The following is a 14484-nucleotide window of genomic DNA, read 5'->3' on the forward strand; positions in this document are numbered from 1 at the left end:
AATCCATTGATCTATAGTCTGAGGAATAAAGATGTAAAGCAGGCCTTGAAAACAATACTCAGGCAAAAAGTTATCAGGACAGCATTGATGCCTCTACCTTTTAATAAACTGCAACAATAGTTTCCTGAGAAATAAATTTGTATTTTGATGATTTTTTCATATTCTCTGTGGCCATACATTTCATATCCTAGTTAAATGTTTTATGTGTTGAAATAAATCGTCTTGCCTAAATTTTGTCCTATTTTGCAGCTTTTACTTCAGGGACCAATAGTAGTATTTACAATAAATTTGGTTAGATTGAAAATCACCTAGTAGACATATCTCTTTATCTTGTGTAGATACATCTAGAGAAGTTAACATGAGGAAAAACATACTTGTTGAAAGTACACAGAACCATCTCCTTACCTGAAGTCATGAACTGAATCAAAATGAACAGAAACGAAGCCACATAAACAGTCATTCAACTTATGATTCCTGTGTGTGGCACACTGTAACTAATGTACCTCTCTCCTGCCTCTATATCTTCCTACCATGGTGACTAAATATGTTTTAAAATAATTACTGAAATAAGTCCTTCTTCCATTATTTTGCTCCTGTGGGATGTTTTCTCATAGCAAAGAGCACAACAATTGATGCCAATAGCAGCAGAGATATCCCTGCAGCACATATTAAAATAAGGAATCATATTCCAGCTCAGATCTGTGTTCAAATCCATGTTGTAAACAGGTCACTAGATTAATCAGCACATAATATTTGAAAGGGGGCTACTTAAAGGAAATACTTCTGAATGCTATGTTTTTGTGCCTATATCCCTGGTGTGAACTTGTTTAAAAGAGTTAACCGGATATACTGGTTCTAGGATAAATGCCTTTCAGTGATAGACCCATCAGTCTTTTTACTAAAGGACTTTTAAGGAACAATGGTGAATCTGTACTCCTCCACCTACTTACTAGTTAAAATGAGGAAATGCATCATGATAACGATTTTTGTTTCTCACTGATGTGCTTCTGTGGAGAAGGAGTGGCGCAAGTAGCATGGAACTGATAGATTATACTTTTGTATATGTAAGACTGTGGATCCAGGATTCCATGTTTTGTAAGCCTGCTGTCTATTAAGATTCAGGTTTGAGAAGTCACTTCTGGTTTCATCTTCATCTGACAGTTTAGAATATATTGGTCTGAGAGTAAGGACTAAAATCAGAAAGGGGAGACAAAACAAGAAAAACAGAAAATGAGTAGGCAGTAAGCCATAGCAGACAGTGAGGCTACTGCATTGACTGGTCCTTTTCTTACTAACTCCTTTCAGAATAGTAATGTTTGTTTTATTCTTCTTATCTTTTTTTGATCTTTTTGTTTGTTTGTTTGTTTTGATTTTCGAGACAGGGTTTCTCTGTTTAGCCCTGGCTGTCCTGGAACTCACTCTGTAGACCAGGCTGTCCTTGAACTCAGAAATCCGTCTGCCTCTGCCTCCCAAGTGCTGGGATTAAAGGCATGCACCACCACTGCCTGGCTGTTTTATTCTTCTTAACACATGACAATGAGGAATTTTTGGAAGCAAATAAAGCAGTTTCTTTGGCCGTGGAAAGTATCTAACCTTCAAGATCAGTGCTAAAAGATGAACTAATGGAACAAGACAGATCTTCTTTCTCTCAGAATGTCTTATTGCCTCAGGGAGCTGAATATATCAACAGCCCTATTTCACCATAAAGATAAGATAAACCATATATTCATATAATCTTGTTCCAGTTGCATATCAAGTAATTACTCTTTAAGATCAGTATATGTTTTGTTATTGTTCATCTAGAACCACCTTGGCTACTTAATTTTATAATTCACATAGCCCCATGGAAATATCAAAGAAAGCAGAATTTTGTATAAATATTTTATAAAATTCTCCTGCACTCAAGTTAAGTTTATACATGTAAACCACTGTTCAAACATAACTCGGGACTATAACTTCATGTTATGTCTTTATATCATATTGCTTATTCCATATTTTTTGTTGCAAGAATATTTTATAGGTACAAGTAAATGTAAGTTTCTGCTTTGTCCTGAAGTTTAGTCTATCTTAGTGACTCTAGTATATTTATTCATTTTATAGTTTCTTTAATATTTCCATATATAATCTGTAAGTAAAACTGTTTAATTTCCTTCGGTTTCATTCCTTATTCCTTCCTTGTTGAATATCTTTATCCAGGAAGGACAACTATGTGAAGAGGTAGATGAATGTCTATCCTTGGGACCCATTACTGGGGATACTTATTACATATAAGTCTAGTGTATGAAGTTGGCTACAGCATTGTAATTTTCATTCTTTATTTTTATTGTATACAATGCATTACACTAGTAAGGGTACTGTCATATAAGTATTTAGTGTATATTGAGGATACTTTACATCTCTCCTGCACTTTACCATTTGTTATTCTTTGTCTACTAGGTCTCGTTTAGAATCCAAAACATTATTCATCAATGTAATGTATGTATGATCTCTTAATACACACACAGATGCATGCTCACATACATACACACACATGCATGGGCATGTACACACATACACATTGTGTGTATATGCATATATACATATATATATATACACATATGACTTTACCTATTGCTTCTTTGCTGACATACCTCATCTTTCATAGGTTTAGAAATTTGGAACCAAATTTATACATTTATGATTAGTCTCATTTTTTTAAGTTTATGAGGAATTTATTTTGTTTCCTTGACAGAAAATCAAATCTGAATGTCTTATTTATTAATACTTGCTGTCTTGAAATCTTGCTGAAAAATTTTAATATGTTTAGGAGATATCTATACTGTATAAACTTGCTTTCTAATAATTTCATTAAGTTTAATTATATGATATTGGTGGTCTATTAAATCATTAAAACAAAATTATTAGTTTTGTAATATGACTACTTAGTTTAGTTATAATTGTGAGATTTACAGTACAAAATTCCAGCTTTGAAAGAATCATAAAAAAATCAAAGTCCATGCATTATATCAAAACATTAATCCATTACTAATTGTTGAAACTATTTTCTTGTAAGAAATAGTGTTTCATAACAAAAAAATCCTCTGAGAATCAATTTTAAACACATGAAATACAGAGCTGAAGATGACTACATGGTGATGCAATTCCACTGCTCAAATCCCATGGTTTAATTGAGTATGTGTCTAAACCAATTACTATGTTTCTTTAATTATTTCTTTGGGGTATGTTAAAAAAATACTTTGGGAATAAGCTCTCCAAATTACAAATAGGGCATAAATCATTTTAAGCAGTTCCTTGGTTGGAACTCTACTGTTTCTGTGAGAAATATTCCTGAATTCAGGTAGGAATGAATATCATGACCTTTGTATTTCTATTTTTTTTCTTCAGTTTAAATAGTCATCATGAGTAATCAAGTGTGAACAAAACTTATTGAATAGCAATAGGGGGTCTTAACTTGCTGAAATAAGTGAATATGTGTGTATGTGATTTAGATTGCTTACTGAAAAATACTAAAATTTTAGTGAAAGTATGTGTTAGTCATTCTTTTTCCCAAATTGCATTTCAATAATTCGTTCAAAAATTAATACCAAATGGAAGAAATAAGTTGTGCATCACACTGATATTATTAGAATATGTTTAAGGGAAATTCTCTAATACCCACAAAACTCTTTCATCAAAAATAAATGGGAAAGAAGGCCATAAATATGAAAAGGTAGATGGAGGGATATATGGGAAGGTTTAAAAGGAGGAAAGAGAATGAAAAATGAAATAATTATACTGCAGTCTTAAAATAATTCACAGAAGTCAAAAGAAAGATACATTAGTTTGAAATTTATTTTTTCTTGGAAATTTAAATATTATAGATCTTTTAAAGATTTATCTGTAAATTATTGAAGAGAGAAAATTGAGATCAATGTTAATTTATCTAATAAGTGCATTAGAAAGTATGAGTCTCTTTTTTTATTAGATATTTTCTTTATTTTATATGTCAAATAATATCTCCTCTCCTGGCTACCCTTCCGAAAACAAAAACAAAAACAAAAACAAAACCCTATTCCCTTCCCTACCCTCCATCCCCCTGCTCACCAACCCACCCTCTCTTGCTTCCTGTCCCTGGCATTCCCCTACATTGGGGCAAAGAAACTTCACAGGACTAAGGGCCTCTTCCTCCCATTGATAACCGACTAGGCCATCCTCTGCTATACATATGCTGCTGGAGTCATGATTCCCACCATGTGTACTCTTTGGTTGGTGGTTTAGTCCCTGGAAGCTCAGAGGGTGCTAGTTAGTTCATATTGTTGTTCATCCTACAGGACGGCAGACCCTTCAGCTCCTTAAGTCCTTTCTCTAACTCTTTTATTGGGGACCCTGTGCTTAGTCCAATGGATGGTTGTGAGCCTCTACTTCTGTATTAGTCGGGTACTGTCAGAGCTTCTCAGGAGACAGCTATATCAGGCTCCTGTCAGCCAGCACTTGCTGGCATCCACAATAGTGTCTAGATTTGATGACTGGATATGGGAAGAATTCCCAGGTGGAGCAGTCTCTGGATTATCCTTCCTTCAGTCTCTGCTCCATAGTTTGTCTCTGCAACTCCTTCCATGGGTATTTTGTTCCCCCTTTTAAGAAGGAACGAAGTATCCACACTTTGGTCTTCCTTCTTCTTGAGTTTCTTGTGGTTTGTGGATTTTATTTTGGGTATTCTGAAGATGTTCCAACATGATGTAATAAGGACACATGCTCAACTATGTTCATAGTAGCCTTATTTATAATGCCGGAAGTTGGAAAGAACCCAGATGTACTTCAACAGAGGAATGGATACAGAAATACTCAGCTATTAAAAATAATGAATTTATGAAATTCTTGGGGAAATGGATGGATCTGGAGAATATCATCCTGAGTGAGATAACCCAATCACAAAAGAACACACATCATATGCACTCTCTGATAACTGGATATTAGTTTAGAAGCTCGAAAGTGAATTCTTAAAAGAGTGTCACTAACAATATAGAGGATTATATGAATCTCCATCGTCTAATGTGACCTAGATGTCATGGTCATTCATTGTAAGGCAGTAACATATTGTGTCCTCTTATTTGAGAAGCATGCCAGTAGAAAACTAGGAGAGAATGGAGGTGCTGAAATCTATGATGGTAAAGCATATAAGAACAGTGTACACTCTAAGGAAGTTTATAGATACCATAACTATCTAGCTTATCTATTTCTATTCTTATTTTCTATCTTACATTACCATTTTTCTTTTTAAGATTTATTTATTATATTTATATGAGTAACCTGTTGTGGTCTTCAGACACACAAGAGAGCATTGGATCCCATTAAAGATAGTTGTGAGCCACCATGTGGCTGCTAGAAATTGACTCGGGGCCTTTGGAAGAGCAGACATTGCTCTTGATGACTGAGCCATCTGTCTTCAGTATATCTCTATGCTCATCCAGGTAGTTAGGTGCCCAACTACTGGAATTTTAATTGAGAAACTATTACTCTTTTCTTCTCTATCCCTTTCCTTAACTAAAATTTCCAGTGTTCTCCCACTTCATCTGATTTATATGACTAAATCACTGCTTTTGGGCAGGAGATTATATGCTCAAACAATAGTGATGTTAACAGTTCTAGGCTACTCTGCAACCATGAAATTTTTATTCAGACAAGTTCCAAAGAAGATGATATGTACATTTCAACCATTTTAGATGCCATAAAATCTTTAGATCTGATTTTATAGATATAATTATGTTTTTGATTATTGTTTAACGTGATGTTTGTCTTTCTAATTGGTGTGATGGAAACTAGTCACTCAAAATTTCACCTATATATTCAAAATGAACACTGACTTACCACAACAGTTTTTTTAATGTAATTTTCCAAGTATTGTGATTAGATTTATTTTCATATAGAAAATAAACATATATGATAACTAAATTATCTAATTTATTTTTTTATTCTTTCAATATAGATAGAAGTAAGTTGATATTATAGAGCCAGTAAAATTTTGTGATGGGCTATATTTCTATTTTAATTGATTTCATAAACAATATACATGTTTAAAAACCTTATCAGTATTCATTTCAACTCATAGTTACTAAATTTCAGATAGATCAACAATGTCACAAGAAAAGCGATATTTATTGGGATATCTCCTGTTTAATGTTTTCTATAAAGATATCTTTGTAATATTTCTCATAAGCATTGAATAACTTCTATTTCAATTGAAAGTTTCCAGTGGAATATAGTAAAAGTAGATATCCTACCAAAGGAAATCTACAGATTCAACACAATTCCCAACAAAATCCCAACACAATTCTTTAAAGACAAGGAATGTCTCCATATGAAATGTTCAAATTTCTTGAGTGTGCTTTTACACTTGTCATACTAGACAATTCTTAAAAATGCCTCAAACCCCAGGTCAGCTACATTATTCCTCAATGTATATCCTTATTTTTAAACACACACATATATTTATATAAAATACATACTACTGAACTATGACAATTAACTCTAATTTTCTTTACCCTTCTTATATGACACAAACCACCCTTTTCAAAGCAAACTCCTGTATCGGGTATCTTGTTTTGTTTTGTTTTCTTCTCCAGTATGTATGGTGTTTTAGTTCACAGTCATTTGTGTATTAGGTTATTTTAATTAAGTATGCAGCATTCTGGGAGCACCATCAACATATTTTGTACTTGTGTTTGATTCAGCTATCAAGGACAGCTTACGCATTTGAAATATTCAGCTGGTGAGTTTGGCATTATATGCAATTACTGTACCATAATAGAACAAGTCTGTTGATTTCTATTTTGTGCCTTGATTGAAGATAGATTGAAATATAAAAATAAGTTCTTACAATACCTAGGTAGGTTTTGCTGAAAATAATGGATTCTTATACTTAAAACAGTAACCTCATACTATATTAGAACTTGGGACACACATTTGCATAAAGTAAGGATTCCACCTCATAGTCAGAGTAACTATCCTTTATAAAGTAAACTATCAAACTTACAAAGTAACTATCCTTTGGCTCATTCCAGTTAACTCTTATGCCCCCACCTTGCTTACTGTGATTAATTGAATAAATAACTGTGATAGTCAACTGAATTTACTCTTCTATGCCATCTATTTTTAAAGCTTTAAAAAAGCTAAATATAGCACCAAAATCAATAATTAAAATACACTACAGAGTGTCCCAACTAGTAATTTCTTGTTGTATTTATCCATTATAGATGATACTGACCTGATAATATCTGAAAATTTAATTTGTTATCTACAAAGGCACATTCTGCCCTCTGTGCTAACAGTAATTATATCTCCTTTCTTTATTTTTTGATTTACTATAAGAAAGACAGTTAAACTTATTCTACATGCAATTAGATTAAATTCAAATTTCTGCTCCACTACCAGAACAGAATTGCCAAATCATGTCATGTATTGAGAAACATGAGATTTGGTGGTGGGGGGGAACAAAAGTAAATTGATAAGAAAATGAAATCCCGACCTAATTATTGGTGCTTAATTTTTCTTTTATGCATGTAATACCAACTACTGTATGAAAGTCCTTTACTTAGTAACTCATATAGATCTTTGTTATCCTGTTTGTAACTTCATCCTTTTGTATTTCAACAGAGATGCTATATTATGAAAAATTAGGATTATAGTAGCAAAATTGATCCTGAGAGAATTTACTTCTGGTATCTTTAATTCTGGGCTTTCTTTCTTTCTTTTTTGACACAAGGGAATTAAATTCTCCAACACAAGTCTTCTAGATATAAACACAGTGTGAGTCACTGGTAAATCTCTCCAAATTTATTAAGAAGGAGACCACTGTTTCATAATAATCTACAATGTGTACTTGGAAGTTTATCCAAATTGGGCCTATTACTGCATCTTGATTACCTCCTTCACTCTAAAGCAATTTGGTAACTTGTGATCCTGTAAGGGTACACACGATCTGCACCTGTGCTGTCAGCTAACTAAGGCTATGTGTGATCTACTTAAGAATACTAGCCAGGGTTTGGTGATTGCATATGGGAAGGATTCCCAGGTGGGGCAGTCTCTGGATTGTCCTTCCTTCAGTCTCTGCTCCCTACTTTGCCTCTGCAACTCCTTCCATGGGTATTTTGTTCCCTTTTCTAAGAAGGATCGAAGTATCCACACATTGGTCTTCCTTCTTCTTGAGTTTCTTGTGGTTTGTGGATTGTATCTTGGATATTCTGAGCTTCTGGACTAATATCCACTTAGTGAGTACATACCATGTGTGTTCTTTTGTGATTAGGTTACCACACTCAGGATGATATTCTCCAGATCCATCCATTTCCCTAAGAATTTCATAAATTCATTGTTTTTAATCATTGAATACTACTTCATTGTGTAAATGTACCACATTATCTGTATCCATTCCTCTGTTGAGGGACATCTGGGTTGTTTCCAGCTTCTATTGTAGATGCCAGCAAGTTGGTGGCTGACAGGAGCCTGACATAGCTGTCTCCTAAGAGGCTTTAACAGTACCCGACTAATACAGAAATAGCAGCTCACAGCCATCCATTGGACTGAGCACAGGGCCTCAATGAAGGAGCTAGAGAAAGGACCCAAGGAGCTGATGGGGTTTACAGTCCCTTAAGAGGAACAACAATATGAACCAACAAGTACCCTCAGAGCTCCCAGGGACTAAACCACCAACCAAAGAGTACACATGGTGGGACTCATGGCTCCAGCTGCATATGTAGCAGAGGATGGCCTAGTCAGTCATCAATGGGAGGAGAGGTCCTTAGTCCTGTGAAGGCTCTATGCCCCAGTGTAAGGGAATGCCAGGGCCAGGAAGCAGGAGAGGGTGGGTTGGTGAGCAGCGGGAGGGAGGAGGGAACAGGCGTTTCCTTTGGAGGGGAAACCAGGAAAGGGGATATCATTCAAAATGTAAATAAAGAAAATATCTAAAAAAATAAAAATAAGCATTGATTGGGAAAATAAATAAATAAATAAATAAATAATGAAAAAAAATATAATACCAGCCTAGGCTGGCGAGATGGCTCAGTGGGTAAAGCACCTGCCTTAACCACTTTACCCCATGTATGCGTAACATTTGTTTCCTGGAATCCATTTAAATTGGTTGTGATAACATGTGTCTGTAAACTCCAGTCTTCCAATGTTGATATGGGAAGCAGAGACACAATAGAATTCTGAGAAGCAAACTTGTTAGATCATTTAATAAGAGATTCTGAAACCCTGCCCCAAATGATATGGAAGGCAAGGACACACACACACACACACACACACACACACACACACACACACACATACTCACACATGCACACACACACACACACAAACACATAACCATACACACAGAAAACAAAAGGCTATTTTTGACTTTTAAAGATTTGAAAATCTAGTGTACTAGCTCTGATATTCTCAAACCTTAGCAATATCTGTGTGTGGATGAATAAAAAGAGAGAGATAGGGAAAAAGAGAGAAAATATCTAACATGCATCTCATTTACCCTTCTTTAACTCATCTAAGTGAACATGCTGGCACCTAAGAAAATGGTCAGAGGCAATTACTCCATGGTGACTGAATTTATTCTCTTGGGATTAACTGATCGTCCTGAGCTGCAGCCTTTGCTTTTTGTGATCTTCCTGGTGATCTATCTGATCACTGTAGGAGGGAATCTTGGCATGATGGTGTTGATTAGAATAGATTCACGCCTGCATACCCCTATGTACTATTTTCTTGCCAGTTTGTCATGTTTGGATCTGTGCTATTCTACCAACGTGACTCCCAAGATGCTGGTGAACTTTTTATCAGAGAAGAAAACCATTTCATATGCTGCTTGTTTAGTCCAGTGTTATTTTTTCATTGCTATGGTGATTACTGAATATTATATGCTAGCTGTGATGGCCTATGACAGGTACATGGCCATCTGTAACCCTTTGCTTTACAGCAGCAAGATGTCCAAAGAGGTATGTGTGCGTCTGATTGCTGGTCCTTATATCTATGGCTTCCTTAGTGGCCTGATGGAAACCATGTGGACATATCGCTTGACCTTTTGTGGCTCTAATATCATCAACCACTTCTACTGCGCTGACCCTCCTCTCATCAGACTCTCCTGCTCTGACACATTCATTAAGGAAACATCAATGTTTGTGGTAGCAGGATTTAACCTCTCCAATTCCCTGCTCATCATCCTCATTTCCTACCTGTTCATTCTCATTGCCATCTTGAAGATGCGTTCTGCTGAAGGTAGGCGTAAAGCCTTTTCTACCTGTGGGTCTCATCTGGTAGCAGTGACTGTGTTTTATGGGACTCTATTTTGCATGTATGTTAGACCTCCCACAGACAAGTCAGTAGAGCAGTCCAAAATCATTGCTGTGTTCTATACTTTTGTAAGTCCCATGTTGAACCCCATCATTTATAGTCTGAGGAATAAGGATGTGAAACATGCTTTTTGGAAGTTGGTAAGAAGAAATGTGCTTTCAAAGTAAAATCATCATGTCTTTATGAATTAAAGTTTTGTTTATGAAAATGGCATCCGACTTTTTTGCAGAAATTCACTTTACACATGAGATAAAAGCCCATATTCTTTTATTCAAAGTATATAATTCAAAGGTATAAAAGAAACAGTTTACCTAGTGTGTGGAAGTACAACACATGTAAATACGGGAGACTTATTCTACTATTGTACACTTTTACATTCATGTTTTTATATACTAGTTTTACATTATGAAAATTATAAAGTTATTACAGTAAAATATGCTCTTTTAATATAAACATAAAAGTGAAAGAATGAATTATTTCTGTCCTCCAGCTACATCTTCCATTCCTAATACACATACTATTAGTAGTTTTAAAAGCTTTTAGAAAAAGGAATGATATAACCACAAATAAATGTGTAATTCTGTTTGTACACATAGATACAAAATTGGCAGAACATATTTTGAAGGGCAAAACTGATTTCTTGCAAGAGTGTCACTGTTGTATATTACAAGACTATTGGTAGGTGTGCTGGGATTATAGTATATTACAGGACTCTCATAGGTGTGCTTATTAATCTCACACACTACCTTTAGTTTTGATGACTTCCATTTACTTACTTCCTCCTACTTGTAAGAATCCCTTTCATAAAACTCTTCCCTGCCAAAGCAGAATACTGGAGCCTCCTTTTGGGTGTGGAGAACTTACCCCATGTCCTTTGTAAGACCTAAATGTGTTCTTAAACTGCTGAGCAACCTTTCCTGACAATCGAGAAGCAGAATTTCCACAAAGCAATATGGTTATCTTGTGCCTCTATAAATGTTCTATTGTAGAATTAACTAGTGATATTTCACATTTTTAGAGCCAAAAATCGTTTACACCATTTCTAATTTCTTTATTAATCTATCAGTTTCACAGTGGACCAAATATTTGATATTTGTACTGTAGTTTAAATATGATTCACTATTTTTCTGTACCATGAATAGAACAGTTTAGAATTTTAGAATGAGACATCTTCCTTCTTTTGTAAGTATTTATGATGTTAAAGTAACCAATATTTTTCTTTTAAGTTTATATTTTGGATAAATTTGCTGTGCTGTGGGTTAACAAAGATAACCAGTGTTTACTAAGTCTTTCTATGGGTATGCATTGCTCCTAGTACCAAGAGAGTGAAAACTTGGAGTATTGAGACAGTTTATTTTGTAGAAATTCTAACACTAAATAAAATAGGTGATACAATTTGCTGGATGTTGTAATATAAGAATGTCCAAGTGCTTAAGTAGTGGAAGAAGTTTCAATTCCTTCTCAGTATACTGAAGTCAACTCTGTGGCTAAGTCACAAACTTGCTGAGCTTCACCAGACAGGTATTGGGCCATCAATTTGGAACTGCATTTGTTGGCTTGGATATTAACAGAAACGAGAAACCCACAGAATGTCCTTATTCTGCTCAACAGACATATTCTTTATTCTTTGCTTTTCAAAGTTTTCTGTTTAGTGCTATACAAAAAGTGACATTTTCAGTTTATTCATATATATTAAGCCACACCATTATTTATGCTAAGTGATGTAACTCAAGTATCTCTAGTTAAAAAGCATATTATTAATACATTCTGTTCAAAAAATTGATTTTACAATATTTACTACTTTGGTTGATTCTCCTTAAAACTTATATATACTGCTTTCTAAAAAGATGTTTAATTTTGCATAAACCAGCCACTTTATTATTCCTATTTTTTCAGATCTCAGGGTCTATGTATACTCTATACAACATTGTGAAGGCACAGATGATGGTACATATGATATTAATAAGCATAATATATATTTTGTTTTATGAACTGATGTGAAAACACTTATACATATCCATACATGCTCATATGAAGAAGAGAAAGAATGTACATTTTAAAGTTCATAACATCTGCTTATTTGTGTGTGGCAGCAGCAAATTCCCGGAGCTGGTTTTCTCCTTCTTAACATTCTTGTTAAATCACACTCTGTTTCTACTTGCCTTTGACAGTGCTTCACATTCATCTGACTGCCAATAAATGTACTGCTAGTAGAATTATGTCATGGACTAGTTGGATTTTGTGTGTGTGTGTGTGTGTGTGTGTGTGTGTGTGTGTGTGAAAACCAGTAATGGAGAAAATCAATGTGTTTTACCACAGTGTGGCTTCTCAGACCAAATAAAATTAGATTTTAATACAGAACATGTTGTCATCCAGAAAGTATTGAGAAGTATATACAGGGACATATTTTACCAACATATTTCAGGCGTTTTCTACTCTGTAGGCCAGAAAACTTGCTGAATGTTTAATTCGACCTAATAAATATGAGGAAGTCATATAATCTCATTGAAACAATCATTAGCAAAACTGAAATGGTTTTTGTTCTATGTGTTTTTAATTAATTACTTTATTTACTTACATCCTCAGTACCTGCCTCACAGAGTTCTTCCCCACCTCTCTTCACCTCTGTGAAAGTGCCCCTCCCTGGATACCTTCCCACCCTGGGGCATCAAGCCATTGCAGGATTAGGTGCATTCACTTGTGGTTTTTGAACTGCCAAATAAACAAATGGAGAAAGAATACAATTTTTACAAAACTGAATGTGATGGTTAATGTTATGGTTTATTAAAGAGGAAAATTGATCCTAAATTTAGGTGGTACCATTCCATGGACTGGGATCCCAGATTAAAAGAAAGGAGAAAGTGCCTGAGAACCAGCACTCATCTTGCTCTATTTTCTGTCCATGGAAACAAGGTAATCAGCTGCTTCAAACTCCTGGTACTGTGCCTTGATGAACTTCATCAGCTGAAAGCATAAGCCACAATGAACAGTCTGCTGGAACCATGAGCCTAAATAAATTATTCCCCTATTATTTTTGTTAAGAATCAAGCCGGGCGGTGGTGGCGCACGCCTTTAATCCCAGCACTTGGGAGGCAGAGGCAGGCGGATTTCTGAGTTCGAGGCCAGCCTGGTCTACATAGTGAGTTCCAGGACAGCCAGGGCTACACAGAGAAACTCTGTCTCGAAAAACCAAAAAAAAAAAAAAAAAAAAAAAAAAAAGAATCAAGAACAACAGAAAGAGGAGTAACAGGTACTAGATCCTTAGCTGTAGAAAGAATATCCACATTTGTTCTCTCACTTATGAATAAAGAGTAACAGAAAAAATAGAAATAATTTCGATTTTGTGAACAAGAATGGAAAATATTTAAATCCTTTTAATATTGTTGTTATTTTTGAAAATAATATACTTATATACAACCACATATGATCTTATCTACCTCTATCTCTCACTCTAAATACTTCAATGTTGTCTGTCGTGGAACTTGGTTCCATCCTCACTTATTTCTGATAATTAGTAAGTAAAGTTGGAGATGCAAATGGATGTGGGCAATCCATTAGAGCATCAGAATCCTGCCAATTGCTATACCATCCATAAAGAAACGAAGCTCCATCCTATAACAATGCACACTGCCAACAGCTATTTAGTAAGGTACAGGGAGGGGGCTGGAGATAATCTATACCAGGATTTATTCTGAATATATTCTAAATAGATCTTGTGTAGGTAACACAGCTGTTGTGAAGTCAAAGTTTCAACAGCCATGTGCTATCAAGGAGTGAGCACTGCTCTTATTTCTATGAAACTCTAGCTGTCACTATAGCCTTCCATTTGGTAGAAACTAATTCAGGTTCTGTGAATAAAGGAGTTTTAGCTCACAGTAAACTTTTCTTGTGTTTTTTTCCAAATATGGGATGTATAATTTCAAATGACTGACGACTGTCAGTTTGTTTAAATCTAAAATAACCTAGGTGACAGACCTATTGGAACGTTTATGAGGTTATTTCTAGCTTGGGTTAACTGGAGTGGGAAGACTAGCCTTAAAGGTGGCAAGCACTGTTTGTGGGCTACGTCCTATCCTAAATAAAAGTGAAGAAGCAAACAGAACACTCGATCCCTCTCTCTTCCCCTTTCGGACTACTGACACAATATGGATAACAACTTTACCTTCC

General features: G+C 35.1%; 1 protein-coding gene across 1 annotated transcript; it reads left to right on the forward strand.

Annotated features, from left to right (window-relative positions):
- Nucleotides 1–3309: 3309 nt before the first annotated feature.
- LOC116092077 (olfactory receptor 1030) lies at nt 3310–10484 on the forward strand. Its single transcript, XM_031373436.1, has 2 exons — nt 3310–3337; nt 9523–10484. The coding sequence occupies exon 2, from the start codon at nt 9528–9530 to the stop codon at nt 10482–10484; it is 957 nt and encodes a 318-aa protein (XP_031229296.1). The 5' UTR covers nt 3310–3337; nt 9523–9527.
- Nucleotides 10485–14484: the final 4000 nt, after the last annotated feature.

Source organism: Mastomys coucha, unplaced genomic scaffold (genome assembly GCF_008632895.1).
Source record: "Mastomys coucha isolate ucsf_1 unplaced genomic scaffold, UCSF_Mcou_1 pScaffold15, whole genome shotgun sequence".
Lineage (NCBI taxonomy): Eukaryota > Metazoa > Chordata > Mammalia > Rodentia > Muridae > Mastomys > Mastomys coucha.

Coding starts and splice junctions, on each gene's coding strand:
- LOC116092077 (XM_031373436.1), top strand. CDS start 9,528: ATGCTGGCACCTAAGAAAATGGTCAGAGGCAATTACTCCATGGTGACT.